Raw genomic sequence first — 19,835 nt, forward strand, 5'->3', positions numbered from 1 at the left:
ACAGACCCAGGCATCCATCCCCCCCCTGCCCCCCAGTATCCCATGGATTCAGATGTCCATGTCGCCCCCTGTATCCCACAGACCCAGCCGTCTGTGTCCCCCCAGTATCCCACAGACCCAGCTGTCCATCTCCCCCCCATATCCCATGGACCCAGGCCTCTGGGCCCCCCCTTATCCCACGGACCAAGCCGTCCATTTCCCCCCCCGCCCCCCCCCGTATCCCACGGACCCAGCCGTCCATCTCCCCCAGTATCCTACGGACCCAGCTGTCCGTGTCCCCCCCAGTACCCCACGGACCCAGGCGTCCGGGCCTGTTCCCTTCCCAGCTCCAAGTCCCCTCCTTCTCCCTCCCACGGACCCGGGCGTCCGGGCCCCCCCGTATCCCACGGACCCGGGCGTCCAGCCACTTCCCCCTTTCCCTGGCCGGGACCCAGGCGTCCGGGCTCTTCCATACATGGGCACCGAGGGGCCCGCGCGGGGCGACGTCATGGGGGGCCGCACCCAGTTCCCGGCCATGGACGACCTGGGTAAGAGCTGCCTGCGTCCCTCTGTCCGTCCATCCCTGCTGCCCTCCGGCCGGCCAGGCAGCCCTCCGGCCATTCCTGGTGCTGGGCTGGCGGCAGGGATGCTGGATGTTCAGGGCCCAGATAGCTGGGTCCATGGGTGCTGGGATGGGTGCCCAGATGCCTGGGTCCCTGGTGCAGGGGAGGAATGGGTGCCCAGATGCCTGGGTCCCTGTGTGCTGGGATGGATGGGTGCCCAGATGGCTGGGTCCCTGGGTGCTGGGATGGATGGGTGCCTGGATGCCTGGATCCCTGGTGCAGGGGAGGGATGGGTGCCTGGATGCCTGGATCCCTGGTGCAGGGGAGGGATGGGTGCCCGGACGTCTGGGTCCCTGGTGCAGGGGAGGGATGGGTGCTCAGATGGCTGGGTCCCTGGGTGCTGGGAGGGATGGGTGCCTGGACGCCTGGGTCCCTGGTGCAGGGGAGGGATGGGTGCCCGGACGTCTGGGTCCCTGGGTGCTGGGAGGGATGGGTGCCTGGACGCCTGGGTCCCCCCTGGACGCCTAGGTCCCTCACCCCACCTCATCCCACCCCTCCCTCCCCAGACGCCCTATTGGCTGACCTGGAGACGACGACGTCGCACCTTGCCCGGCGGCCGGTGCTGCTGACGGACCCTCCGGGAGGGGCACCCCACACACACACACCCTCCGCCTCTGGCGGGGACCCCCCCCGGCCACCCCCACCCCCATACGGCCCAGTGAGCTCAGGCATCTTGGGGCCACGATGGGCCTTAGGGACACTGGGCAATGCTGGGGACCTTGGGGACATGGGGGGCTTTGGGGACACAGGGGACCTTGGGGGCCATGGGCATAAAGGAGGGGTTTGGAGGGCATTGGAGGGCCTTGGGGGCATGGGGGGCTTCGGGGATGCTGGGGACCTTGGAGACATTGAGTGGCTTTGGGACACTGGGGTCGTGACGGGCCCTGGGGACATTGGGAGGTGCTGGGGATTGTGGGGACATGGGGGGCTTTGGGCATTTTGGGGGCTTTGGGGACATGGAGGGGCCTTGGGTCCATGGCAGGCTTTGGAGGACTTGGGGACATTGGGAACTTTGGGACCACTGGGGGGCCCTGGGGACTTTGGGGACATGGGGGTTGGAGATGGGGGACAGTGGGGTTGGGGACCCCTGGGATGGGGATGATGGGGACATCAGGGATGAGGACAGAGACTCGGGGGGACACTGGGGGCACGGCGACCTCGAAGACCCCGGAGATGGGGACATTGGGGGTGACGACATCCCAGGTCCCCATTAACCCCCAATATGTTGGTCCCCAGGCGCCAGGGGGGGACACCGAGCAGCTCTACAGGTACAGAGACCTTGGGGACCTGGAGGGGACATTGAGGATGGGGGGGGGGGGGGGGACACGACACTGGGGATATGGGAGGGGACATGGGAGGGGACACTGGGGACATGGGGGGGGATTTGGGAGGAGGGGGAGGATAGAGGGCCGGGAGGAGGTGCGCGGAGAAGACCCTGGGGACACAGAGGGGATGTGCCACCCCCCCGGTGTCCCCGTCCCCCAGCACGGTGCAGAAGGCCCGGCCCCCCCGGCCCCTCCCGGCCCCCCCCAGCCTGGGGGAGCTCGACCGGCTCCTCCGTGACCTCAACGTCACCCACAGCTCCATTGCAGGTACCCTCACCCCTGCCACCCCCAAAGCCACCCAGGAACCCCAAACATCACCTCTGACTGCCCCAACCACCCCCTGGGCACCCCAAAAGCGCCCAAAGCACCCCAAAAATCACCCTGGGCACCCCAAAAGCCCCCAGAGCACCCCAACCCCCCGAAAGCACCCCAAAAATTGCCCTGGGCACCCTAAACCCCCTCACCCCCCCCCCAAATCACCCTGGAGACCCCAGAAATCATTCTGTGGACCTCTAATCTCCTTGGGGACCTCTAAAATGACCCTGGGAACCCCCAAAACTTTCTTGGGGACCCCAAAACTGGCTGTGACACACCCCCCCCAGATGAGATTCTGGCTCAGTTCCCCCCCCTGAAGAGCCCCGAGGGGATGAAGAGGAAGGAGGCAGCAGACGAGGCTGAAGTCGGGGTGTGTCCCCCCTGGTGAGTGTGTGTCCATCCCCCTGGGGGGGCAGCAGCACCCCAAAATGGGGGTAACCATTGGTTGCACCCCAAAACGGGGTCATACCCAATTACCAGCCTCCCTATCAGCACCACCCTCCTGGAGCCCCCCCCAACCCTCTCCCTGCACCCCCAAAGCAGCTCGGGGACCCCCCCGGCACCCCCCACCTCGGCCACCTCGGCCACCCAAGAGCTGGACAAGCTGATGGCCTCGCTCTCCGACTTCCACCTCCGCCGCAGTGTGAGTCTGGGGGGTTTCGGGGGGGGGGGTGGTGTCCCATTTTACCCTGCACCCTGATAACTCTCTTTTCCCCTCTTCCCACTCCCAGCCCCCCCCAAAAAAGGGGGCTCCTGAGGGGGAGAACCTGGACTCGATGCTGGTGCTGCTGCAGTCAGACCTGAGCCGCCAAGGGGTCCCCACAGGGGCGAAGGGAGTCTGTGGGTCCTGCCAGAAGCCCATCGCTGGGAAGGTAGGTTTTGGGGTGCCCCTGGGGGGAAGGGGAGGGGGCAGGTGGGTGGGGGAGAAAAAAGGGGGGGGGTGGCTAGTGTTGCACCCCAAAGTGGGGGCTTCCTTGTGGGCATCTTAAAATGAGGCTGCCTGTGGCTGTGCCCCAAAATGGGGGGGGGGGCTCTGGTGTACCCCAAAATGGGGTTAGCTTCGTGCATGGCCTAAAGTGGGGTGCACCCCAAAAATAGGGCTACCCCCAGCTAGCTGCACCCCCAAAGCAAGGGTGTTGTCCCCCCCCAGCAGCACCCCAAACCAGACCTCACCCAGCCAGGACCCCAAACCGGGGTGTCATCCTTTGGGACTCCCCCTTTTTCCTTCTTCCCCCGCAGGTGGTGAGGGCTTTGGGGTGTGCCTGGCACCCCGAGCACTTTGTCTGCGCCCGCTGTGGGGGGGAGCTGGGGGGCGGCAGCTTCTTCGAGAAGGACGGGGTGCCCTACTGCCCACGGGACTACGGACGGCTCTTCTCCCCTCGCTGTGCCCGCTGCACCCAGCCCATCCTCGATGTGGGTCAGGGGGACCCCTTGGGGGGCCCTGGGGGCAAGGGGACCTTCTGGGGAGCTCTGGGAGCAGTGGGACCCCCTTGGGTGCAATGGGACCTTATGGGGTGCTCTGGAGGGCTCTTGAGGTGGTGAGACCTTCTGGGGGGCCCTGGGACCTTCTGGGGGGCCCTGGGGTCCTTTTGGGGTGCCCTGGGGGCGGTGAAACCTTCTGGGAGGGCCTGGGGGGGTGGTGAGACCTTCTGGGGGGCAGTGGGAGGCTTGTGGGGTGTGGTGGGACCCCCCGGGGGGCCCTGGGCCAGTGGGACCCCCTTGGGTGTAGTGGGACCTTGTGGGGTGCAGTGGGGTGTCCTGGGAGCAGTGGGACCTTCTGGGGGGCCATGGGACCACCGTGGGATGCAGTGGGACTTTGTGGGGTGCCCTGGGGGTGGTGGGACTCCCTGGAGTGCAGTGGGACCCCATGGGGTGCAGTGGGACCCCCGGGGGGGGGGCTGGAAGTGACATCCCCATCTCCCCCTGCCACGCAGAAAATGGTGACGGCACTGGACAAGAACTGGCACCCGGAGCACTTCTGCTGCGTCAAGTGCGGGCAGCCCTTCGGCGAGGAGGGTGGGTGGCCCCTGTGTGTCCCCCGTGTCCGCCCCTGTGTCCCCTCCCTGTCCTCCCAGATTGCCTTGCGTTCCCCCATGGCCCCCTGTGTCCGTGCCCTGTCCTGCTGTCCCACCGTGTCCCGATCCCATCCATGCTCATGTGTCCCCACATCTCACCATCCCCATGCGGGTCCCATCACCATCCCCACATCCCCAGATCTCTCCTTCTCCACCTTGGCCTCACCACCACGGCCGTATCCCCACATCTCACCATCCCCACATCTGTCTCTCCCATGTCCCCGTGTCCCCACGCCTCCCTGTCCCTGCACCGTCCCACCGCACCATCCCCGTGGTGTCCCCCAGGCTTCCTGGAGAAGGATGGCCAGCAGTACTGCCGCCAGGACTTTGCCGAGCTCTTCTCCAGCCGGTGCCGGGGTTGCGGGCGGCCCATCCTGGAGGGCTACATCGCCGCCCTCGAGGGGCTCTGGCACCCCGAGTGCTTCGTCTGCCGGGTGAGACCCCCGCCACCCCCATGTTCCCACATCCCCTGGCCCCTGATGTCCCCACAACCCCGTGTCCCATCCCCAGAAGCACTTCACATCCCACATCCCCACCTCCCCTGGTCCCTGATGTCCCCATGTCTCCATGTCCCATCCCCAGAAGCACTTCACATCTCACATCCCCACCTCCCCTGGTCCCTGATGTCCCCATGTCCCTGTCTCCCATCCCCAGGAGCGCTTCACAACCCACATCCCCACCTCCCCAGGTCCCTGATGTTCCCATCCCCATGTCCCATCCCCACCTCCCCGGTCCCTGATGTCCCCACGTCCCCACGTCCCACCTCCAGGAGCACTTCACAACCCACATCCCCACCTCCCCTGGTCCCTGATGTTCCCATCCCCATGTCCCATCCCCACCTCCCTGGTCCCTGATGTCCCCACGTCCCCACGTCCCACCTCCAGGAGCACTTCACAACCCACATCCCCACCTCCCCTGGTCCCTGATGTTCCCATCCCCATGTCCCATCCCCACCTCCCTGGTCCCTGATGTCCCCACGTCCCCACGTCCCACCTCCAGGAGCACTTCACAACCCACATCCCCACCTCCCCTGGTCCCTGATGTTCCCATCCCCATGTCCCATCCCCACCTCCCTGGTCCCTGATGTCCCCACGTCCCCACGTCCCACCTCCAGGAGCACTTCACAACCCACATCCCCACCTCCCCTGGTCCCTGATGTTCCCATCCCCATGTCCCATCCCCACCTCCCTGGTCCCTGATGTCCCCACGTCCCCACGTCCCCACGTCCCACCTCCAGGAGCACTTCACAACCCACATCCCCACCTCCCCTGGTCCCTGATGTTCCCATCCCTGTGTCCCTGTCCCCAGGAGTGCTTCGCGCCCTTCGTGGGGGGCAGCTTCTTCGAGGATGGTGGCCACCCCTACTGTGAGCGGCACTTCCACGCCCGGCGGGGCTCGCTGTGCCGGGGCTGCGGGGAACCCATTGCCGGCCGGTGCGTCACCGCCATGGCCCAACGCTTCCACCCCGAGCACTTTGTCTGCGCCTTCTGCCTCCGGCCCCTCTCCAAGGGCACCTTCCAGGAGCAGGAGGGCAAGCCCTACTGCCAGCCATGCTTCCTCCGCCTCTTCGGGTGAGGCCACTACGCCCCCCCCCAGCCCCACCCATGGTGTCCCGTGGTGTGGGGTGCCCCACAAAGGTCCAATGGATACCCCACAACCACCACAAGAACATCCCATGGGTGCCCCGTTGCGTGGGGTGCACCATTGAGTGGTCTTCAAGGTGCCCCATGGTGCTTGGGGGCCTCATGCATGGGGATCTAGCACCCTTGAGGTGCCCTATGGTGCGGGGTGTCCCATAGAGGTCCAGAGAACACCCCACCACCACCACAAGAACATTCCATGGATGAACCATTGGATGGGGTGCACCACTGGAGTGGTCATGGAGGTGTCTTGGGGTGCTTGGAGGCCTCATGCATGGGATCCTTGAGGTGTGCAATAGTGTAGGGTGCCCCACAGAGATCAAATGGGCACCCCATGACCACTCCATGGGTGCCCCGTTGGATGGGGTGCTCCATGGTGCTGGTCATGGAGGTACCCCCATGGTGCCTGGGAGCCTCACATGGGGGTCCATCACCCCTGAGCTGCCCCATGGCATGGGGTGCCTCATAAATACCCCATGGGGGTCCCATGGCTGCTCCACGGTGCAGTGTGACCCATGGATCTGGCCGTGGACTTGCCCCGTGCCATGGGGTGATCATGGATCCGGCCCAGGACTTGCTCTGCAGCATGGGGTGTTCTCTGTGCTTGGTGCAGGACTGGAAGCATTGGGGGGCACTGATGGTCCCGGCGGGGCACTGGGGGTAACTGGGGGGCACTGGGGGCCTCCGTGGGTTGCACTTGCTCTTTGCTTGCACATGCCAAAGCCTTCGTATTTAGGAGGGGATGAGGGGCAGCTGGGGGATCAGTGGGGCAGGTTGGGGGTCTCTAGGGTTGGTTATTGCTCTGGAGGGGTCCCTGCAGAAGGTTGGGGGGCAGTTGGAGTGTCTATGCATCTGTTTATGGGTCTGAGGGGTTTCTGGGGAAAGTTGGGAGGGTCTGTGTGACCAGTTGAGAGGCAATTGTGGGTCTGTGGGGCAGGCTTTGAGTCTGGAGGGATCTATGGGGCAGGTTGGGGGGAAACAGGAGGTCTCTGGGGCAGGCCAGGGGGCAGCTGTGAGTCTATGAGGCAGTTTGGGGAGCACTTGGGCGGATCCATGGGGCAGTAGGGGGGAGGATCTATGGGGCAGTTCGGGGGGGGACACAGCACCGGGCGCACGCGGCTGAACATGGACAATAAACACCCGCAGCACAACGGCAACGTGTGGGGTGATCCCAACCTCCCTGGGGACCCTGGCATCTGGGTGCCCGCTTTGGGTCCATTTCACCCCCTTCCAGCTCAGTTTCACCCCTTCATCAGTTTCACCTCGGTGTGGGTCAATTTCACTCCCTTTGGGGTCACCACTTGCCCCCATTTGGGTCAATTTCACCCCCTTTTGGGTCAGTTTCACTTGCTTTGGGCCAATTTCACCCAGTTTGCGACCGTTTTCACTCACTCTGGCATCAGTTCTCCCCTTTTTGGCTTGATTTCGCCCCTTTTTGGGTCGGTTTCTCCTAGTTTTGGGGCAATTTCACCAAATACAGGCTACTTTTCCCTCACTCTGGAGATTATTTCACCAAATTTTGGGTCTACTTTGCCCACTATAGGGCCAGTTTTGCCCACTTTGGGGCTATTTCATGTGGGTTTGAGTCTGTTTCCCTCTCTTTTCGGATCAATTTTATGCCATTTCTGACCATTCCACCGTCTTTTGGGTCAATTTTTCCCCCTTTGGATCAATTCCACTCTGTTTCAGCCAATTTCCGCCCCCTCCTCCCTTTTGAGTAATTCCACCCAATTTCTGCTCATTTTCCCCCAATTTGGGGTCGATCACGTAGGACACCCCTAGCTCTGTGACTGACCCCTGTGGCACCTCCCAGCCCCCCCACCTCACACAGGGGACCCGGCACGTCTGCGGACTCAGGCATCCGGGGGACGATTACGGGGACCCAGGCGTTCGGGCCCCACACGTGTGGGTTTGGCGCTGGCCGCCCCCGGCTGTAAATAACGCCGACCGCTTCCTGCCACCCATGGGCGCTGCGTTGGCGGGGCTGCGGAGTCTCTGCTGGGGCGGGGGGTGGCTGAGTTGGGGTCACCCCCATTTGGGGATGCAGGTGATTTGGGATAGCCCCATTTTAGGTTGGGCTTCATTGGGGGTCACTCCCATTTGGGGTGCAGCTGGCTGGGGGGGTTACCCCCATTTTGGGGTGCATCTGGTTGGGGTCAGCCCCATTTCAGGCTGCAGCTGGTTGGGGTTAACCCCATTTTGCGGTGCAGCTCATTTGGGGTCAGCCCCATTTTGGGGTGCAGCTGGTTTTGGGGGGGTCACCCCCATTTCAGGTGCACCTGATTGGAGTCACCCCCATTTTGGGGTGCAGCTGAGCTGAGGCAATCCCCATTTGGGCCGCAGCATGCAGTGGGTGCCCCTCCCCCCCATCCCCCCAAAACCCACCCCACCCCCCTCCTTCCCGCAGCCCCACACCTCCACCCCTCTCACTTCTCCTTCCCGGCACTCGGAGGCAGCCACCATGCACCCATGGCTGCTGCTCGCAGTGCTCTGCACAGGTGAGGGGGGGTCCTGGATGCCTGGGTCCCCTGGGGGGCGGTGGGGGGGTGGCACCCGGTCACCTGGGTCCCCTGGGGGGGGAGTGGGGGGTGGCACCCAGACGCCTGGGTTCACTGTGCCCCCCCGCCCAGTGCTGACCTCCTGCCGCGGCTCTGGGGTGGATGTGCAGACGGTGATGGTCTTTCACGGAGACGCCAGAGGGGCTTTCGGGCAGACCGTGGCCCATTTTGGCACCACCGACGATGGCGGGTAAGGTGGGGAGGGGCACACCCCAGGGGTGGGGAGGGGACCCCCCGAAACCTCCCCCCCACCCCCTTTCCCCCACCCCGACAGAGTCCTCGTGGGTGCCCCATTGCAACGTGGCTCCGTCAACCAGATGGGGACGATTTACCGATGTCGGTACCGCTCGGGGAAGTGCCAGGAGGTCCCCATCACCGGTGAGCCCCTCCGCCGCCACCCCCTCCAAAACTGGATGTTTTGGGTCCCCGGGGAGGAGGAAGATGGTCTCACGCCATCTCTCCCTAGGACCCCCAGAGGCCGTCAACACATCCCTGGGGTTAGCGCTGGCCACTGGGGACACTGGGGCCCTGGTGAGTACGGTGTGGGGCTTGGGTGAGGGTTGGGGGGTGATGGGATTTGAACCAAAATTGGGCCAATCTGGGCAATGGGGGGGGGGTTGCACCCTGAAATCGGCCAGTCTGGGGTGAAGCCATGGAGATTGCATCCAAATTTGGCCCTTTGGGGATGATATCAAGGAGGTTGCACCCCAAAACTGGTCTTTCTGGGGTGACATCAAGGGCGTTGCACCCCAAAATCGGCTCATCTGGGTGATATCAAGGAGATTGCACCCAAAACTTGTCTTTCTGGGGTGATATCAAGGGGACTGCCCCCCCCAAATGTGGCCACCCCTGGTGGTGCCCTGGGTATCACCCCCCATCCCTCCATCCTGGGCTCTTCTGATTTTGGGTCCCCCCCCAACCCAGGCGTGTGGCCCCACGGTGCCCCAAGCCTGCGGGAAGAACATCCACCTCAATGGCTTCTGCGTCCTCCTTGACACCAACCTCCAGCAGCTCCAGCGCATCCCAGAGGCCCAACCAGGTATGGGGGTCACTGGGGGAGGGATGTGTTGGGGACATCCTGGCCCGGTTGACCGTGGGGCCGTCTCTGTGTCCTCCCTCAGAGTGTCCCAAGCGCTTCTCCGATGTGGTGCTGCTCATCGACGGCTCGGGCAGCATCAGACCCTCTGAGTTCTTGACAATGAAGACCTTCATCGCAGAGGTGATGAAGCGCTTCAAGGGCACCAACACGCAGGTACCACCCGCCCAGCTGCCGGCAGTGACCCCACAAATGGCTGTTTGCAAGGGGGTGTCATCTCAGGGGGTTGTCTCTCTTGAAGTTGCATGTGGCTCCTCGCAACGGGTGATGTTTTGAGCTGCTCTTCCCTCTTGGCAATGGGGTGGCATTTTGGGTGGTTGCTACCATGGTGGTTGTGTCCCCACCGGTGTGTCCCCATGTGGTCCCTCCCCTGTCCCCCCCCCAGTTTGCTCTCACCCAGTTCTCCTATGTCATCTTGAACCACTTTGACTTCAACGCCTTCCGGAGGTCCCGTGACCCCATCGCGCTGCTGAATCAGGTGTCGCAGCTCCGGGAAACCACCCGCACTGCCACTGCCATCTGGACAGTCCTGTGAGTCCTGTCCCCCTCCCCGCCAACCTCTAGCACCCGTGACCCCCCTCCCACCCGCCATGGGGTGAAGGGGCAACCCTCATCCTTTGCATCCTCCTTCCCTGGCACAGGATGGACATGTTCACCCCTAGCAAAGGGGCGCGAAAAGATGCCAACAAGATCCTCATTGTGATCACAGACGGGGAGAAGTATGATGACAACATGGAGTACTCAGAAGTCATCCCGTTGGCCGACAAGATGGGAGTCACTCGCTATGCCATTGGGGTGAGGGACCTGCATGCCCAAAGCCATCCACCCCCAAGCAATTAGCCATCCCAAAGACATCTGTCCATCCAGACATCCATTTGTTCATCCATCTCCAGACGTCTCCATCCATTCAACCATCCAGCCCTTTTTAAACACAGCCATTCGTCCATCCATCCATTTCCAAACATCTCCAGCCATCCATTTCCAAACATGTCCAGCCATCTGTCCATCTACAAGCACCTCCGTTCATCTCCAAACTTCCCTTTGTCCATCCTTCCCCAAATATCTCCATTCATCTCTCTCAAACTTATCCATCTATCTATCCATCATCTCCAAACATCTCCAGCCATCCATCTACAAGCACCTCTGTCCATCTCCAAACATCTCCAAACTTGGCCATCCATCCACCCGTGCCCAAACATCTCCATCCACCCACCCATCCATCTCCATCCATTCTATTCATGTCCGTCCATCCCTCCCTCTCCACACGCCCGTCCATCCATCCTTCCTCCCTCCCCTCCCCACACCTCTCCATCCCTCCATCTGGCCATCCTTCTCCAACCACAGGTGGGCAGCGCCTTCACGAATCCAGCTGCCATAGAAGAGCTCCACACCATCGCCTCTCAACCCAGCGAGGACCACGTCTTCCGGGTGGACAACTTTGATGCCCTGCAGGGCATCCAGAACCAGCTGCAGGAGAAGATCTTTGCCATCGAGGGTACCTGGGGGCCGGGGGGCAGCTGGAGGGTGGCCGAGGGGGGCAGCCGGTGCCCCCCGCTCACCCCCGCCTCCCCCCAGGCACCCAGTCCGCCCACAGCAGCTCCTTCCAGCTGGAGATGGCCCAGGAGGGCTTCAGCGCCCTGCTCACCCCCGTAAGTGTCCCCCGGCCACCCGAGACCGTCCCCACGCCCATGGGGTGTCCCTGGGGCAGGACTGACTCCTCTCCCCCTCCCCATCTTTACTGGTGCAGGAGGGGCCCGTACTGGGAGCGGTGGGCGCCTACGACTGGTCCGGAGGGGTCTTTGTCTACGGCGAGAGTGGGGAGAAGACCTTCGTCAACATGTCCCGAGCTGGCGGGGACATGAACGATGCCTACTTGGGTAAGGGCTGCCTGGGATGGGGACGGACAGGTCCCCGCCAGGGTCCTGGGGATGGTGGTGTCCTCTGTGAGGGTCCTGGGGATGTCAGTGTCCCCTGGAGGGTGGCAGGGACATGTCAGCAGCCTCACGGGGGTTGTGGGGAGAAGTCCACGTCCCTGTCAGGATCAGGGGGACATCAGCATCTTCACGGGTCTTGGGGATGTCAGTGTCCTCATGAATGTCCCCATGTGGGGCTGGGGACATTGGGTTCCCACGAGGTTCCTGGGGACATCAGGCCCTGGCAAGGCTCCCCATGACTGTGCTGGGGACATCGGCATCCTCACAAGTGTCTTGGGGATGTCAGGTCCTTGTGAATGTCCCCGTGAGAGTCCTGGGGACCTCAATGTCCTCACAATGTTCCTGGGGACATTGGTGTCCCCATGAGGATCTGGGGGATGTTGGTGTCCCCATGAGGTGCAGGGGACATCAACATCTCCACAAGAGACTTTGGGATGTTGGTGCCCCCGTGAGGTCCTGGAGATGTTGGCACCCTAATGAGCATCCTGGGGACGGTGGTGCCCCCATGAGTTCCCGGGGACATCAGCTTCCCCGCATGGCTCCTGGGGCCGCTGGCACCCCCAGGAGGGTCCCCCACTGACCCCCGCTGTGACCAGGCTACGCGGCCGAGTCCCTGTCCCTGGAGGGCAGCCGGGCACTGGCGCTGGGGGCCCCCCGCTACCAGCACGTTGGCCGCCTCCTCCTCTTCCGCCGCCGTGGCCCCCGGGCTGCCTGGGAGCTGCTGGCCGATGCCACGGGGCCGCAGGTAATGGCGGGGAGGGGACAGGGGGTTTCCAGGGTGGGGGAATGCCCCAGCCAGCCCCATGGCCGCTTCTCCCCACAGGTGGGCTCCTACTTCGGGGCATCCCTGTGCGCCCTGGACACTGACGGGGACCGCTCGACCGAGGTGGTGCTGGTGGGGGCCCCCATGTTCTACGGGGCCGGCAGCGGGGGCCGCGTGGCCGTCTGCACCCTGAGGCCGAAGGTAGGAGACCCCCACCCCACCCCACCTCGCCCCAGGGTGGGCAGAGGGGGGCACCCAGCGCCTCGTCCCCCCCCCAGGGCAGGCGGCTGCGGTGCGAGCAGATGCTGCAGGGACAGCCCGGGCACCCCTTGGGGCGCTTTGGGGCCAGCCTGGCTCGCCTGGGGGACGTCGACGGGGACCGGTGGCCCGACGTGGCCGTGGGGGCCCCGCTGGAGGATGAGGAGCAGGGGGCCGTCTACGTCTTCCGTGGGAAAAAGGGTGGCATCAGCTCCCAGTACAGCCAGGTGAGACCCCCCCGGTCCTGCGGGTGGGGATGTCCCAGGTCATGGGTGCCTGCTGGGTGACAGAGAGGTCCCAGGTGGTGGGGTCATCGTGGGTGCTGAAGAAACCTTGGATGCTGGAGATGTCTTGGGTGGTGGAGGCATCTTGGCTGCTGGAGATGTTCTGGGTGCTGGAGATGTCCTAGGTGCTGGAGGCATGTTGGGTGGTGGAGAGGTGCTGGGTGGTGGAGGCATCTTGGGTGGTGGAGAGGTGCTGGGTGCTGGACACAGCTTGGGTGCTGAAGACATCTTGCGTGCTGGAGACGCTCCAGGTGCCCAAGATGTCCTGGATGCTGGAGACGCTCCAGCTCCTGAAGATCTTGGGCTGGGAACATCTTGGGTGCCAGAGCTGTCTCACCCACTCGAGTGCTTCTGTCTCCCCCAGCGCATCTCAGGTGCCCGGTTCTCCAGCGGGCCACGCTATTTTGGCCAGGCCATCAGCGGTGGCCAGGACTTGACGGGGGACAGGCTGCCGGACGTGGCTGTGGGCGCGCAGGGACAGGTCCTGCTGCTCAGGTGTGCCCGGGGGACCCACCTGGGGAATTGCATGGCCTGGAGGACGCAGTGGCCGCCACCAACCCTCCTCCGCTTGTCACCGCCAGGTCCCAGCCACTGCTCAAGGTCCACGTGACGGTGGCTTTCAAGCCCCAGGAGATCCCCGCGGCCGCCTTTGACTGCCAGGAGGAGGAAGCGCTCAAGGAGGAAGTGGCCAAGGCTGAGATCTGCTTCCTTAGTACCAAGAAAACCCCTGATAACTTTGGTGAGACCTCCCAGATGTCCATCTGGACCCCCAAAGCATCTGCAGGTGTCCCCAAGACCCCCCAGAAGTGTACATGGACCCCCCCAGCCCCCTCCCCGTGTTCTCAAGACCCCCAGAAGTCCACCTGTCCTCCCAAAGCCTCTCCAGGTATCCCCCAGGACCCGTGGCCTCCTAAATCCCCGCCAGATGTCCTCTAGACCCACCAAAAGCCTGTCTGGCCTCCCAGAGCTGCTCCACATGTCCTCAAGATCCCCAAACCACATCCAGATGTCCCCAGCACCCCTGAGAAATCCATCTGGCCGCCCAGTGCCCCCTCCAGCTGTCCTGCAAATCCCCCACGAGTCCATGTGGCGTTCTAAACCACCTCCTGACGTCCTCAAGGCCCTCCAAAATCCAGCTGGCTCTCCATCTCCCCCTTTCCCACCATCCTGGAGGGCTGCCAGAGACCCCGACCACCCACCTTCCCCTCCTTTTCCCCGCAGGCAGACAACTTTCCACCACCCTCCGGTACCAGGCGGCCCTGGACCCCGGCCGGGCAATGGCCCGGGCCGTCTTTGCCGGCAGTGCCGGCGTCCGTAACGGGACCCTGCAACTGGGCGTCGGACAGAAGTGCGAGACCTTCGCCATCGCCTTTACGGTGGGTGTTGGGAAGGGCCCCGGCGGGGTGGTCTGGGGGTCGCCCCCGCCATGGCACCAGGCTGGGGGACACGGTCGTCTCTCTGTGCCGGGCAGGGGTGCCCACGGGACACGCTGACTCCCCTGGTGCTGCGCCTCACCTACGATGCCACGGGGGACCCCATCACGGTGGCCGGGGGCCTGCGGCCAGCCTTGAGTGAGGACTCGGAGATGGTGGCCATAGGCACGGTAGGGGCTGGGGGGCATCCCACGGTGGCAGCGTTGAGAGGGAGCGGTGGTGGGGCGTAGGGTTGGGGGTTATGGAGGGATGGCAGGAGAGGTGGGATGGAAGGGTGGGTGGAGGGAGGGAAGGAAGGAAGGAAGGAAGGAAGGAAGGAAGGAAGGAAGGAAGGAAGGAAGGAAGGAGAGGTGGAATGGATGGATAACGGATGGATGGACGGACAGATGGATGGAGAGACGGATGGAAGAAAAGAAGGAAGGATGGAGAGATGGAAGAAGAAGCGGGATGGACAGAAGGAGAAGAGGAAGGAAGGAGAGATGGCTGTGGGGTTAGAAGGAGAGGTGGGATGGACAGAAGGAGAAGAGGGAGGAAGGAAGGAGAGATGGATCCACAGACAGAGGGAGGTGGGATGGCTGGGTGGGAGGAACCAAAGGAGGATGGGAGGAAGGGAGGAAGGACGGATGCATGGAGGGAAGGGAGGAAGGACAGAAGGGCGGAGGGACAGGAGGAGAGAAGGTTGGGAGGGAGGAAGGAAGGACACAAGGACGGACGGACGGACAGATGGACAGAAGGACATCCATGCCTGAGGAGGGTTGGAAGGACCAAGGAGAGCCAGAGTGGGTGGGCAGATGGACAGATGACTGGCTGAGGGGTGGGAGGACGAAGGAGAGGAAGGGCAGACAGACAGCGGGCGGTGGGGGACGGACAGACGGACGGACGGACGGACGGACGAGGCGTCTCCTCAGCTGCCCTTTGAGAAGGACTGCGGTGCCGACAACATCTGCATCGACGACCTCCAGATCTCCTTCGACTTCTCGGGGTAGGTCCGCCCCGTTCCCCATGTCAGGGGGACACCCGCAGGCACCAGGGTCCGCCCCCGCCTGCCCCCACCCCCTCTGTCCCCCCCCAGGCTGGAGACCGTCGTGGTGGGGGTGACCGACGTGGTGAACATCACCGTCACCCTCCGCAACCGTGGGGAGGACTCGTACGGGGCCACCGTCCAGCTGCAGCACGCCGAGGCCCTCTCCTACCGCAAGGCCGTGGTGCTCCAGGTACCCCCCCACACCCCGATCCCCCCAAAATCCTTCAGAGCCTAGAAGTCTCCCCAGAAGCCCCCAACACCCTCCAGAAGCGCATCGGGCTTCCTAAAGCCCTTCCAGATGCCCTCGGGACTATCTACAAGTTCGTGTGGCTGCCCAGCTCCCCTCTGGACATCCTCAAGATCCCCCAGAACTCCATGTGGCCTCCTAAACCCTCTCCAGATGTCCTCTAGACCCCCAGAAGTCTATCTGGCCTCCAGCCCCCCTCCAGATGGCCTCAAGACCCTCTATAAGCCCATGCAGCCTCCTAAACCTTCTCCACATGTCCTCGAGATACCCCAAAGCCCTCCAGATGTCCTCAAGACCTCCCAGATATCCGTTTGTCCACCCAGAGGACACCTTCCAGGTGTCTCCCAAGCCCTCCAGAAGTCCATGTGGCCTCCTAAACCCTCCCAGATGTCCTCAAGACCCCCCAGAAGACCGTCTGGCCTCCAGCCCTCCTCCAGATGTCCCCTGCCCCCCCCCAAGTTGTCTTGCCCTCCCCCGTCCCCACCCCTGACACCCCCCGGGGCGTTCTCAGTCCTCCAGGAGGTCCGTGTCCCTGCGCTGCAACTCGGAGCCGGCGGAGGGAGCGCGGCGCACGACCCTCTGCCTTGTCAACCACCCCATCTTCCGCCCCGGCACCGAGGTAGGGGGGTGCCCGGCGTCCTCGCGTCCTCCCGGCCCACTCGGGCGCTTGGGGACGTTGCCATGAGCTGGATTGAGGGGTGACGCCCGGGCGTCCCGTCCCACAGGTCGTGTTCACCGTCACCCTGGACGTGCCCCACGGCGCGGAGCTGGGGGACGTGTTGGCGGTGGTGGCCAATGCCAGCAGGTGAGGGACGGGGGCACAGGGGTGCGGGGCGGGGGCAGGCAATGCGGGTGAGGTGACCCGCATGACACCCCTCTGCCGCAGTGACAACAAGGCACCGGGCAGCCGGGGGCAGCGCGCCGAGATCCCGTTGAAGTACGGTGTCTTCCTCGTCCTCACCAGGTAGGGGATGCCACCTCCCCGCGTCACCCGCCACCCCACCCGTGTCACCTGCCCCCGTCCCCATGTTCCCAACGTGCCACCAGCCCTCTGTCCCGCAGCCCCACTGTGCCATCCCCACGTTCCCATCCCCAACGTGCCACCAGCCCCACGTCCCTCATCCCCAAGATGCCACTGGCGACATGTCCCTGGTCCCAGTGTGCCACCGCGAGCATCCCTGGTCCCCAACGTGCCACCAGCCCCTGTCTCTGTCCCCAGTGCGCCCCCCCGTGCCCCCCTCCATGTCCCCTCTCGTCCCCACCAGTGCCCCGGACTCCACCAAGTACGTCAACGTCTCGACCCAGGCGGGGGCCCCCACCAGCGTCCCCGTCAGCCACCACTACGAGGTGAGGGGAGGGGGAGGGAGGAGGGCGATGCCGGACGCCTGGGTCCCCCGTTTTGCCGGGGGTCCCGTCCCCACCGTCCCCCTCCCCGCGGCAGGTGAAGATCTTGGGCCAGCGGGGCCTCCCCATCAACGTCACCTTCTGGGTCCCCACGGCCCTGGGGGGGACCCCGCTGTGGGACAAGGTGTCTGTCACCCCTGACCAGGTAAGGGCCCCTGCCCCGCTGCGGCCCAGAACAAGGGTGGCCCCGAGCAGCTGCCCCCCAAACCACGGGTGACCCCCAAGCGGGGGCAGCCCGGAGAGGGCATCCCCGGAACTGGGTCCCCCCGCCTGCCCCATCCAGCAGGAGCCGGTGCAGTGCCGGGTGGTGGCCGAGCACCCGGGAGTCCCCGACGTCCCCCAGCGGCTGCGGGAGCGGCCTTTGCTGGTGAGTGCCGGCCTCCCGAGGGGCGTGGGGCCGGGGGTGCCCCAGCCCCCCCTCACCCCCCTCTGCCCCCCAGGACTGTGCCGTGGCCGCCTGCCGGGAGCTGCAGTGCCAGGTCCAGGAGCTGGAGCCGCCCCGGGCGCTGGGGTTCAGCCTTGGGGGGAGCCTGGCCCTGGGCTGGCTGGCGCCGGTAAGGGGGCAGCCGTGGGGCAGCCAGGGCGGGGGGCACCCCGCCGGCCGCCCCGGGACGAGGGCATCCCGGGGATGGGGAAGATGGTGGGGTGTCCCATGGCCGTCCCCCGTGCCCCACGGCTGCCCCACGGCTGTCCCCTGTCTCCCCCCACCCCAGACCCAGCAGCCCAAGGTGGTCGTGCAGAGCAGGGCCCAGGTCTTCTACGATGTGGGGCGCTACTGGAACACCGGGGGGGGACTCCAGCTGCAGGTGCGCCGGGACGCCTGGGTCTGTGGGGGGCAATGGGGGTCCCGGACGCCTGGGTCCGTGGGAGGCGGTGGGTGGGGGTCCCGGACGCCTGAGTCCATGGGGGGCATTCGGGTGGGGTGGGGGTCCCAGACCTCTGGGTCCGTGAGGGGCAATGGGGTGGGGTGTGGGTCCCGGACGCCTGGGTCCATGGGAGGCAATGGGGTGGGGTGTGGGTCCCGGACGCTTGGGTCCGTGGGCGGCAGTGGGTGGGGGTCCCGGACGCCTGGGTCCCCCCTCAGCCCTCTCCCCCAGGTGCAGACGGAGGTGGAGCGCCTGGAGACCCCCAACCCGCTGCCCCTCATCCTGGGGGGCACGGTGGGGGGGCTGGTCCTGCTGGGGCTGGTGGCCCTGGTGCTCTACAAGGTGAGGGGGCGGGGCTTGGCAGAGCCCCGCCCACGCGAAGGGGTGGGGGCGGGGCCTCCCCCACCCCGGGTTCACCCCCCCCACTCCCCCCCAGGTGGGCTTCTTCAAGCGCCGCTACAAGGAGCTGATGGAGGGCGAGGAGACCCCCGCGGCCCCCCTGGGCGACCCCCAGGGCTGAGGCGGCCCCCAGACACCGGGGTCCCCCCACATTTCAGGGGGTCCCCCCCGTTTATGCAGCCACCAATAAAGCCGCCTGGACACCAGCCAGACCCCCCTTGTCCGGCCTCTCGCCCTTCGCCTGGATCTATATTTAACCCTGGTCTATATTTAACACGTGTGCCGAGCTGGGGCCGGGCCTCAGCCCATTGGCTGGCCTGGGGAGTGCCGTGGGGCCGGGGTGACCCCAGGGGTCAGTTGCCCTTCGCCGCCGCCATGCTCGCTTGGGGGGCTGCCCCACGGCGGGCCCTGGCCTCCGCCGCAGGGGCCCACGCCGGTGCTGCCGGAGGTCCGGGACACACATGTGTGGGGTGCTTTTGGGGTGTATCAGGAGGGTTTTGGGGTGGCTTGGGGTCTGTAGCAGGGTTTTTTTGGGGTCATTGTGGGCGATATTGGGGTGTACTGTGTGGATTTGGGGTGGTTTGGGTAGTATTGGGGCGGTATCGGGTGGGTTTGGGGTGGTTTGGGGCGATGTTGGGGTGTGTTGTGTGGTTTTGGGTGGCGTTGGGACTGTATGGGGTGTTTTGGGGTGTCTCCGGTACTTTTGGGGGCCTTGGGGGGATGTATTGGGTGATATTGGAGTCCACAGGGTGAGGTTCAGGTGTTTTGGGTATGCGTTAGGGTGAAACTGGGCTGTATGGGGTGGATTTGGGGGGTTTTGAGGCAGTATCAGGTGCTGGGGTGCTGTTTGGTGCATATGGAGTGGTTTGGGTGCTGCAGGATGTGTCCAGTGGTTGCGGGGTGTTTTGGGGTGTAGCGGGTGTATCTGGGGGTGGTGTGGGGAGCCACAGGGTGTTTCAGGGGGGTGGGAGGGGGATGGTACATCCTCTTTTTTAGGGTGTTTTGGGGCATTATCGGGTGATGAGGTCCCGGGGGCATTTTGGGGTGTGCCAGGTGACACCTCGGGGTGTCGCAGGACCTTTGCGGGGGGGAGTGGGTTTGGGAGTACCCCGGTCCCACAGCGCCTGTGGGGCAGGTCGGACATGGCGGGCGCTGTCGTTCCTGGTGGCACTGCCGGCGGTGGGGGTCTGCATGCTCAATGTCTGGCTGGAGCAGCGCCGGCACAAGCGTGTGCCCCCCAAGTTTGTGCCGTACCACCACCTCCGCATCCGCACGAAGGTACGGTGGGGAGGCCTGATGCCAGGGGAGATGGGCACTACGGGGGGGATATGCGGCGGGGAGGCCTGACGCCGGGGGAGATGGGCACTACGGCGGGGATATGGGGTAGGGAAGGCTTGACGCCGGGGGAGATGGGCCCAGGGGCTGATGGTGCTGACCCCCATCTCCCTCTCTCTCCCCACAGCCATTCCCGTGGGGTGACGGGAACCACACGCTCTTCCACAACCCCCACACCAACCCCCTGCCCACGGGCTATGAGAAATAGGGGCTCCCCACAGCCCCCCCCAGCAATAAATGCCCTGAACCTGCCCCGTCTGCCTTCTCCAGCACTGCC

The 19,835-nt window shown here is 64.7% G+C and overlaps 3 protein-coding genes across 9 annotated transcripts; all 3 read left to right on the forward strand.

The window, feature by feature from the left end:
- The first annotated feature begins 357 nt into the window (after positions 1-357).
- TGFB1I1 (transforming growth factor beta 1 induced transcript 1) lies at positions 358-6,677 on the forward strand. 6 transcript variants are annotated; one of them, XM_087735123.1, is made up of 11 exons: positions 377-527; positions 1,109-1,260; positions 1,839-1,870; positions 2,088-2,194; positions 2,530-2,626; positions 2,783-2,885; positions 2,974-3,114; positions 3,482-3,655; positions 4,177-4,258; positions 4,603-4,751; positions 5,626-6,677. In XM_087735123.1, exons 1-11 carry the CDS (start codon positions 455-457, stop codon positions 5,890-5,892), a joined length of 1,377 nt encoding a protein of 458 aa, XP_087591249.1. In that variant the 5' UTR covers positions 377-454; the 3' UTR covers positions 5,893-6,677. The 6 variants fall into 6 exon arrangements, with proteins under 6 accessions (XP_087591252.1, XP_087591249.1, XP_087591251.1 ...); XM_087735125.1 differs by having other exon boundaries at positions 378-527; positions 1,109-1,161; XM_087735124.1 differs by having other exon boundaries at positions 382-527; positions 2,786-2,885; positions 5,626-6,673.
- Positions 6,678-8,408: 1,731 nt separating this feature from the next.
- On the forward strand, positions 8,409-18,421 carry LOC148051834 (integrin alpha-X-like). 2 transcript variants are annotated; one of them, XM_087735071.1, is made up of 30 exons: positions 8,409-8,455; positions 8,588-8,705; positions 8,790-8,893; positions 8,982-9,046; positions 9,440-9,554; positions 9,637-9,767; positions 9,997-10,142; positions 10,253-10,406; positions 10,956-11,106; positions 11,187-11,260; positions 11,359-11,488; positions 12,142-12,290; positions 12,369-12,509; positions 12,587-12,793; positions 13,215-13,345; positions 13,432-13,589; positions 14,072-14,226; positions 14,322-14,453; positions 15,192-15,265; positions 15,356-15,497; positions 16,066-16,173; positions 16,280-16,359; positions 16,441-16,518; positions 16,820-16,901; positions 16,996-17,103; positions 17,242-17,325; positions 17,399-17,512; positions 17,672-17,764; positions 18,056-18,166; positions 18,261-18,421. In XM_087735071.1, the coding sequence occupies exons 1-30, from the start codon at positions 8,419-8,421 to the stop codon at positions 18,342-18,344; spliced, it is 3,456 nt and encodes a 1,151-aa protein (XP_087591197.1). In that variant the 5' UTR covers positions 8,409-8,418; the 3' UTR covers positions 18,345-18,421. The 2 variants fall into 2 exon arrangements, with proteins under 2 accessions (XP_087591197.1, XP_087591198.1); XM_087735072.1 differs by having other exon boundaries at positions 8,414-8,455; positions 17,245-17,325.
- Positions 18,422-18,538: 117 nt separating this feature from the next.
- Positions 18,539-19,810, forward strand: COX6A2 (cytochrome c oxidase subunit 6A2). Its single transcript, XM_087735218.1, has 3 exons — positions 18,539-18,671; positions 19,359-19,501; positions 19,686-19,810. Exons 1-3 carry the CDS (start codon positions 18,599-18,601, stop codon positions 19,764-19,766), a joined length of 297 nt encoding a protein of 98 aa, XP_087591344.1. The 5' UTR covers positions 18,539-18,598; the 3' UTR covers positions 19,767-19,810.
- The last annotated feature ends 25 nt before the right edge of the window (positions 19,811-19,835 follow it).

Source organism: Nipponia nippon, unplaced genomic scaffold (genome assembly GCF_047370975.1).
Source record: "Nipponia nippon isolate SJK-2023a ecotype South Korea unplaced genomic scaffold, ASM4737097v1 scaffold_52, whole genome shotgun sequence".
NCBI lineage: Eukaryota > Metazoa > Chordata > Aves > Pelecaniformes > Threskiornithidae > Nipponia > Nipponia nippon.

What these genes read in the sequence shown, in the direction of transcription:
- LOC148051834 (XM_087735071.1), top strand. Translation starts at nt 8,419, where the DNA reads ATGCACCCATGGCTGCTGCTCGCAGTGCTCTGCACAG. An exon ending in GGCACCACCGACGATGGCGG is followed by an intron (nt 8,706 to 8,789) that starts GTAAGGTGGGGA and finishes CCACCCCGACAG; the next exon opens with AGTCCTCGTGGGTGCCCCAT. An exon ending in TCAGCTCCCAGTACAGCCAG is followed by an intron (nt 12,794 to 13,214) that starts GTGAGACCCCCC and finishes TGTCTCCCCCAG; the next exon opens with CGCATCTCAGGTGCCCGGTT.
- COX6A2 (XM_087735218.1), top strand. Translation starts at nt 18,599, where the DNA reads ATGCTCGCTTGGGGGGCTGCCCCACGGCGGGCCCTGGCCTCCGCCGCA. An exon ending in CCACGCCGGTGCTGCCGGAG is followed by an intron (nt 18,672 to 19,358) that starts GTCCGGGACACA and finishes CCTGTGGGGCAG; the next exon opens with GTCGGACATGGCGGGCGCTG. An exon ending in ACCTCCGCATCCGCACGAAG is followed by an intron (nt 19,502 to 19,685) that starts GTACGGTGGGGA and finishes CTCTCCCCACAG; the next exon opens with CCATTCCCGTGGGGTGACGG.
- TGFB1I1 (XM_087735123.1), top strand. Translation starts at nt 455, where the DNA reads ATGGGCACCGAGGGGCCCGCGCGGGGCGACGTCATGGGGGGCCGCACC. An exon ending in AGAAGCCCATCGCTGGGAAG is followed by an intron (nt 3,115 to 3,481) that starts GTAGGTTTTGGG and finishes CTTCCCCCGCAG; the next exon opens with GTGGTGAGGGCTTTGGGGTG. An exon ending in GCAGCCCTTCGGCGAGGAGG is followed by an intron (nt 4,259 to 4,602) that starts GTGGGTGGCCCC and finishes GGTGTCCCCCAG; the next exon opens with GCTTCCTGGAGAAGGATGGC.